The 8,368-nt window shown below is 48.4% G+C and overlaps 1 protein-coding gene across 1 annotated transcript in view; it reads right to left on the minus strand.

Annotated features, from left to right (window-relative positions):
- Positions 1–7,963, minus strand: part of USP7 (ubiquitin specific peptidase 7) — a 35,021-nt gene extending 27,058 nt beyond the window's left edge. Inside the window, exons 1-2 of the mRNA XM_029946370.1 lie at positions 7,918–7,963; positions 3,158–3,262 (exon numbers count right to left, since the gene is read on the minus strand). Coding sequence (XP_029802230.1) covers positions 3,158–3,262; positions 7,918–7,948 — 136 coding nt within the window. The 5' untranslated portion in view covers positions 7,949–7,963. The remainder of the gene's footprint in view (positions 1–3,157; positions 3,263–7,917) is intronic.
- Between the last annotated feature and the right edge of the window lie 405 nt (positions 7,964–8,368).

Here is an 8,368-nt window from a genome sequence, read left to right on the forward strand (position 1 = left end):
CCAGCAGATTTCACGAGAATAAAAATGTTGTTCTCTGCTTCTCAACCCTTCAAAAACCACTTGAATAACTGAACAATTACAGTAAATACCTAAAGGTCAAGGCAGGAGGGTCTACAAAGAAGCAGAACAGACTTGAAACCCATCTCTGGCAGGAAGGCCTGGCCGGACGACAGTCCCACGAGGAATCACAGGAGCCGAATAGGTCCTCGCAGAGAAGACAGGGGACAAGTGCTCGGGGACCTACTTTCCTAACTCCCCAGTGTCTACACTGCTGCACAATGAAAAACACGTGCCAAGCAGCAGACCTGGGAACCCGGAGGGCGCCCCACATCCTGCAGACTCAGAGTTTCCCCGGGGGACTCCGGGGTCTGCCTCAGGGCTGCCCCCAGCGCTCGACTCCACGCCAGTTTGAGGTTTGCTGGCAAGGACAGGATAAGCTCCTGCTCCCTGCTGTCACCACACCTCCTCCGCCCGGACACTGGGAAGCCATCACCCCCACCCGAGCCTCGCCGAGCGGCACCAGCTGGCACCAAAGCTGCCGCCACGCCTATTCGCGCCCCAACCTATCTTCCCAGGCAGAGGCCTGGGGTGCAGCTTCATGAAAAAGGGAGAGGAAGGCACAGCACTTTGTTCTGTTCTGTTTAAACCAGAAGCCTGGCCTGCGGAGTCCCCGAGGGGCGCCTTTGCGGTCATTTTCTCAAACCTCAAGTTTTCATTCTTTGCCAAGTCCCAGTGAATACCCAGAAATCACTTTTGTTTCACTGGTACCAGCAATCTCTACTGGCAGAGGCTGCATGTGCTCTCAAACGTCTCGTGGTCCTCTAAGGAAAAACGGAGTAAGAAACTAAAATCAAAGTAGAGTAAGTAGGGGCAACCAGAAAATGATTCTCATTCTTGTCTGCAATTCCACGTTAACAGGCTTTTTTAAAAGACTAATTTTTGAAGTAATCTCTACAGCCAACATGGGGCTCGAACCCACAAGCCCCAGATTGAGGACCGCCGGACATTCTTCTGAGCCAGCCAGGCGCCCCTAACAGGGTCTTCAAATGCTCTTTGTCTCAACCAAACACCTGTCCGTCCGGGCCGCCAGCCAGCGAACTTCGTGTAGAGCAAACCCCCTTCCTGAAGGGGGCCCCTCTGCCCAGGACACTCTGTGCCCCACTTTATGGTGTTAGGAGATTCAGGAGAGCGGGGTTCTGAAGCTCGGACCTGGGGAATCATTGACAACTCTTCTGAAGATGTCAGGGTGCCGACAGTCCGGAAGGGCTCTGCGACGCGGACCCGGGCTGGGCCCAGCACCCCTCAAACTCCCTGGACTCAGGACCTGTCGCCACATGCCATGACTGGGGAGACGCTGCCCTAAAACCACGGCCCTCCTCCGAGAACGAGGGCCGGGACCATCTCCCTCCCACCCTCTACCATGAGAGATACCATCTTTTCACGCTCTTATCCTGGACCTTTCAACAGCCACCGCAAGTCCCCGGCGGGGAACACAGCGCCACTGAAGACCACGGTTTCCCCCTGCCGTGTTCGCGCTTGCTAACTCCCCACAGGAGTGTTTCCATTTCTAGGTTCCATGGTTTGGGACCACTGCTTTTACTACTATCTTAGTTAAAGTTTGCCTCAAAAGGAAAGGGGGTTTTATGTGCATTATGATCCCCGAACAATGGTTCTCCAACGAGGCAATCTAGACCCCCGGAGACATCCGGCAAACGCAGAGACATCTCGGGTTGGGGGGCCTACGGGGAGCGAGGATGAAGGCTGGCACAGCACCGGCATCCTGTCACACAGAGGCTCGCCCCCACAACTAAGAATGATCTGCCCACAAAGGCACCGGTGCCAAGGCTGAGGAACCCTGCCCTTTCTCTACCTCTGTGCCTCCTCCCAAACGCTCCCCCCAAAACACACGCACGGAAATACTCATGTGGAATTGCCCTGTGGAACTAGTCGGGGAGCTCTCTGCCTGGGGTGGGCCAGTTAGCATCTGCGAGGGGCCGGAACCCGCCTCTCGCTCACACCTGGCATCCTGGGCCTGGCCACACCTTCCCAACGGTGCTCACAGAAGCACTTTTGGCATCTCAAGTGTCTGAAGTTAAACCAAGTGCCCAGCAACGGAAGAGACCGCACCCACACACCGCTGCCCTCGATCTGGGTGGAAAGCGCACTCCGCAGGTAACAAAGCAGCTGGGCGCACACCCCGCCTCTTTACCTTCCTCAGATATTGCCTCAGCCAGCTGCCAGGGGTAAACCGCACTGTGAGAGAACTCTCAACTACGGCTGCAGTTTCGCATGGAGGCTGAACTTTTGGCAGGAGGTCTGAACAGCAGTCCTTCTGGCGGTGCAGCCCGTGACTGACGGTTTCTTTCAACTGCCCCGTTACTCCCCTGGGAAGGACACAACCCTCATGAGGATCGATGGACATGCTTTTGACAGAACATGGTTTCATATTACACTGCAAGATTCCGGGCCTGAATAAAGTGACTACTGGCTGCTACCAACTCAGGATTTTGGACTTTGCAAGTAAATGCATAGGTCACACAGCTGATCAATTATAAAGAAGAAATAAATAGCCTCGAAAGAAATGGATTTCCTGGGCACAGAACGCGTCCATGCAAACACTTATGCGCACACTTTTTGCATAGAAGATATAGACCAAAAGTTAGTGTGGGAGAATGAAGCCCAAAGCTCGATTCTGATTCTGATTTCACACCTACTGGGAGCAGTGAGGGATTATCAGCTACAGACAACTGATACACACGCTACAGTGAGAATGCGATGGAAAGCCAAGTTCCAATGTCTAGAAGTATCTTGCTGCAAACAACAAGGAAAGGAAAATAAGGTAGCCTAGGATACACTTGTTCTGAACACTGACAGTGGCGGGGAAATGGCAGGCTTGAGAAAACACCCATCTATTAACAGACTTCTGTATTTCAACCTTCTCGCCCAGGCTGAGGAGAACCAACTTACCCTGAAATGTGCGGGTGATCTTACAGTTCAAAACCACAACAGCCTCCTCAATTTTCCTCAGATACAAGCCTCCTGAGCACTAGCTACTCCTAGGACACTCACAAGCACTCAAGAAGAACTCCACAGCTTGTCCCCGTGTGGGCGGGGCCGCTTGCTGCCCGCCGCAGGCACACGAGCTGCACGCACTCACCGTCCTCCATGTCCGCCTCTGTGTTGTTGTGTCCATCGCTCATGGCGACATTCCCGTTGATAACAGGGTTCTGCGTGATTCTTGGTGGATCGTCTGTATCTCCAGCTTTAAAGAGAACAAAGAAATTCCGTGGATTCACCCTCAAATCTTGGATTAAATAAAAACATACTGCACATAATTTGCCAGTCACCAGTATGCTGCAAATCTGTCATACTAAACATACTCTAACCCAAAAGGTTATTTACTAGTATGTCTACTAAATAAATATGAACTTTCGTTGCTTTCAAAATGCTACATGGGATGCGATCACTATCCCACTTTGTTCCATTTGCAATATTTTGAAATAGGCTTCCTTCTCATTAAAACTCAACCCCAGAGAAAACACCGCTGGGCTTACTAAATATACACACAGCAGTGTGTGTTGGAATGTTCTACCACGTCTATGCTTTGAAACATCCAACTGTGTTCTCAAAGTGTCACTGGCCGGCGACTGTAATCAACTACAAATCCATGCAAAACCCACAACTGGAGGCACTGGAAGTTGGGGGTGCGGGGAGGAGGAGGCAGTGTCAAAGGGGGTCCCTAGAAGCACTGGCATTTATAAAGAATCTGAGAAGGACTGAGAAACACATGAAGAGATTGTGTCATTCTAAATGCTTGCTGAAATCTGGCTTGACAAACATTTACACATCATCTAAGGCATGGATGCAAAACTCTGAAGCAAGGAGTGGCAAATACAAGGTGTGAGGGCCAAATGTAACATTCTCACCACTACTTAGGTAAGAATAATCTTCTTACTATGACATAGGTCCTTAACTTAAGAGGAAAAAACGCTATGTCAAGACATGTGGCCAAAAGGGTCACACTTGGCATGTAAGCCCCCTCTCCTTTCCCACGTCAGAACAGCTCACTGCAACTAACACGGGCCCCCATACCTTGCCTGCACACATTCTGATTGAACCTAGCAGTTGTAGCTGCAAACAGGAGATGTGGTTTTGAAAAGAGCTCCCTCAGGGTGTCCCAGGCCTGCGACACGTCTCCCCAGTCCGAATCAGCGGTCAGGCTGCTTCAGCACCACGGACAGCGCCCTCGCCGGCCCCTCCCTAGACACTCTCCCAAACCCCAAGTATCCGAGATCATCTCTCAAACAACCCTTGAATATAAATGACGCTTCCTCTGACACATCACAAAACACTTTCAGAGTCCCTGAAGGCCAAGAAACACATGTTACCACCTAAATCTGTATCACTTCAATCCTGATGTTCTTTTATTAACTATTAATAGATATACTTAACTAGCAATTGTGTTAAAGGTATTTTTTTAAAACATATACACATTTTTAAACTGGTCTTGACCACCACACCCTGACAAAAACCTGGGGCAGGTGGGGGAGAAGGACAAATTCTTCTTGCTCTCAAAGTCTAATAAACTCTTAAAACCTATGTGCTTCAAAAGCAACATGAAAATCCAGGTACTTTGAAATGTCTTTCATCCACATTTATCCTCCTAAGGTAACATCAAACCATCATTAAAAATATTTTTTGAGGGAAAACCCCTATGAAGGCCTATGAAATAAATTTTAGCACATTCCACCGATAGCATATTATGCAGTTTTCTTTTAAAGGTTCTCAACGTACCTAAATGGAAAGTTCTCTAAGCTATGTTAAAAAAAAAAAAAATCAAAGATACCAATCAGTAGGTATCATCACACACAGCCTGTTATAAACAAGGCGGGTTGCTGGAGCAAGAAAGGATAAATTCTCATTTTCCATCCATGACAAACACTGGAAGGACACACAAACCAGAGGTCCCGCTGGAGCAGCGGCAGTGGGCTACACACACACACACACACACACACACACACACACCGCACAAACGCACTGTCAATCCTACAATAATTTGCTGCACATATGCCTGCTATTTTAATTTAGTTTCTCATTTCAAATCTGTCCCACTACGATTAACTTGTGATATGGGTTTTTTAAAAAATGTTTCCTTATTTTTGAGTGAGAGAGAGAAAGTGTCAGACAGACAGACAGACACAGCACAAGTGGAATGGGCAGGGAGAGAGGAAGACAGAATGTGAAGCAGGCTCCGGGCTCTGAGCTGTCAGTACAGAGCCTGACATGGGGCTTCATCTCATAAACTGAGATCATGACCTGAGCCAAAGTCAGACTTCACCAACTGAGCCACACAGACACCCCTAAAATACGATTTTTAATGCACGGAAGCAAAAACAAATCATCTCTGTATACAAAACCAGAACATCACGCCTAAAAACTAGGATGTATGTAAATGTAAACAGTCTGCACTACTAGAGCTCACAGAATTTGACAACTGATTCCTGATCCCAAAGATTCCGAGATCCAAGCGAATTCAGATTATAGCTGAAACAAGGTATCTTTACGGGTTTGGGTGACGTGAAATAGAATACTTTCTCAGCAGAAGTTTTGGTAATAATGAAAATCAAGATCAAATCAAATGATCTATGGCTTGGGGCGCCCGGGGGGCTCAGTCGGTTAAGCACCGACTTCGGCTCAGGTCATGATCTCACAGTTTGTGAGTCCGAGCCCTGCATCAAGTTCTGTGCTGACAGCTCAGAGCCTGGAGCCTGCTTCAGATTCTGGGTCTCCCTCTCTCTGCCCCTCCCCCACTCACACTGTCTCTCCCGCTCTCAAAAATAAAAAAGCATTCCAAAAAAAAACCTCGAAAAACAAGAGATCGATGGCTCACCTCCACAGCACTTTATGGAGGGTGACAGCTCTGCAGGAGAAGGATTAACTACATGTGACAAATGGCGAAAGACAAATAATCTGTAAGTGAGGGGTCCTAGTGTTACTAAACCGGGCTCTCCTGAGCAGCACTTCACCTTTTTTCACACCAAGTTACACACGTGTGCTGGGCTGACCCATTGGCTCTTTTCCGCCCTCCGTAGGCACGGAGATGCTGGTCCCAGCCGGGGGCTCGCCCCCAGCCGGTCCACCATGTACATGAGAAACTCGACCAACAACAGGTCCATGAAGCTCCCAACCAACTGCCACGGGGCCTTGGTAGAAAGAGTTGGCAACTCAACTCTAGCTCCTAAGGGACTGAATATCCAGTTAAAAAAAGCTCCTCATAAACGAGTGAGTTCGGCAAGAGGATTAAAATTTTAATTAAGACGCAGTAAATCCCTGGACCCGAATTCAACAATGAAAGCACCTCGAGCCCACAAAAGCTCTGTATTAGGCTTCCAGAAATATCTTAAATAGTCTGCTTTCATTATCATCAAAGAAGTTGAAGACTGGGGTGTGTATCTATGTATCGCTACATATAAAGTGATCCTGTTCCAGAATTTTATGTCCTATTGTGTTGGCATTTTCCCATATGTGGCAACTCTCATTTGGCCAAACGTGAACAACACTAGTTTTTGGACACGCAAGGGCATGATGACAACATGCAATGCGTCAAATCGAAAGAGAAGAGGTCCCAAATGTGCCAAATATCTGCGGGGAGGAGTTATCGTTCCAAAATGTATTTAAGAGACTCAAATACAATCGAAGATCCTTTCCATTACTTGTGACTGGCTAACTTTGTGAGGCCAAACCCTCTGGTAAGCACCCAAGGCACGGTGGTGCTGGTGTTTTTTTAATATACTTACACACACACACACACACACACACACACACACACACACACACACGAAGGGGCACAAAATGCCTTTTCTAAAGACTAGAAACACACAAGAGGCTCGCCTGGCTGGTTACAAAGCCTGGGTATCTCCCCCTACTGAGGAGGCCATGCTTGTACTTGGCTTCCCTTCCCACAGGCTCCTGCTTGTGACGTCATAACACAAAGAACACTGGCCAATTGCTATGGAAATGATGCAGTGCTAACTCAGCCCCTGAATCTCACTCCCAGATTTAACAACAAAGCAGAATCTTAGTTTGTTTTCTTTGACATTTTCTGTAACTTAACAAAAATTACTCAAACCTCTCCCAAAAAGCCAAGAGTTTAGGGGAGGGGGGGAACACCACGCTAAGACCTCATGGCCTTCCAACTAAGAGGTGAATACTGCCCCTGGGAGGGGGAAGGGGGGTGTAGGCCACAAAGATGGAGCCACACCTCAGATCCAGGCTCCACTCAGGCCCCCTCTAACCTTCCCCCTAGTGATAGAACCCAGGGAACAAAATCACAGGGCAGTTAAAGGCCAGAATCTAAGGAGTGCCAACGCACAGCACACAGTCTCAATTCCCGACTCCATGGTGTCACCTGAAATTCCATGTCAAAAGCCATCTGGCTTCTGCTTGGTCCATGTCCCCCCTCACCACCTCTCCTGACACTGAGCCCATTTTAAAGAATACTAGATGAAGCGGAGGTTATCATGGTAAGCTAGAACACTGGTATCTTTCTCCATCCTCGTTTCTTTTTCTTTTAAAATATTTTTAGTGTTTTATTTTTATTTTTGAGAGAGAGAGAGAGAGAGAGAGAGAGAGAGAGAGAGAGAGATAGTGTGAGCAGAGGACGGTCAGAGAGAGAGGAAGACAGGCTCCAGGCTCTGAGCTACCTGTCAGCACAGACGTGGGGTTTGGACACAGAAACCGTGAGATCATGACTTGAACTGAAGCCGGACGCTTCACCGACTGAGCCACCCAGGCGCCCCTACACTGTGATTTCTTAATTAGCCACCCCAAATGTATTTCAGGACAGTTCAGAAACGCTGGTCCTAGTTCTAGAACTCCATCTGCCTCTCAAGACACCCATCTGAGCTTCTGAGTCACCTTCTAGTCCGAGCTTGTGGTTCCCCGCCATGTTCGCATGGCCCAGTGGCAGAGTCCGCTGGGCCGGCGCGGGGAGGGCTCTCCCGTCCACATTAGAGTGACTGCATAGAATCTCTAGGAACTCCACCACAACATTCTTTTTTTCAAAGCCCCTCCCCCGCTACTCTTGGGTTTAGGGCAAGGAACATATTCAAGGAACCTCATCAATTTAGATCATCACTTCCAAAAGATGATGAGGTCCAGAAACAGAAAGAAGGTGTTAATGGGGGAAAAGGAAGTCTGGGGTTTGGTTACTAGTTGCTTTTAGGTGCTGATGTAACTTGTTAACAGAGGGGGGAGACTGGCTGAGGGGAACATGGGCACACAGGACACAAGCCACATCTTTCCTCTAAATCTAAAATCAATCCCAAAGTAGTTTACTTGGAAACAGACAAAACAGAAGACCCTTAAG

The sequence above is a fragment of the Suricata suricatta genome, chromosome 8 (genome assembly GCF_006229205.1).
Source record: "Suricata suricatta isolate VVHF042 chromosome 8, meerkat_22Aug2017_6uvM2_HiC, whole genome shotgun sequence".
NCBI lineage: Eukaryota > Metazoa > Chordata > Mammalia > Carnivora > Herpestidae > Suricata > Suricata suricatta.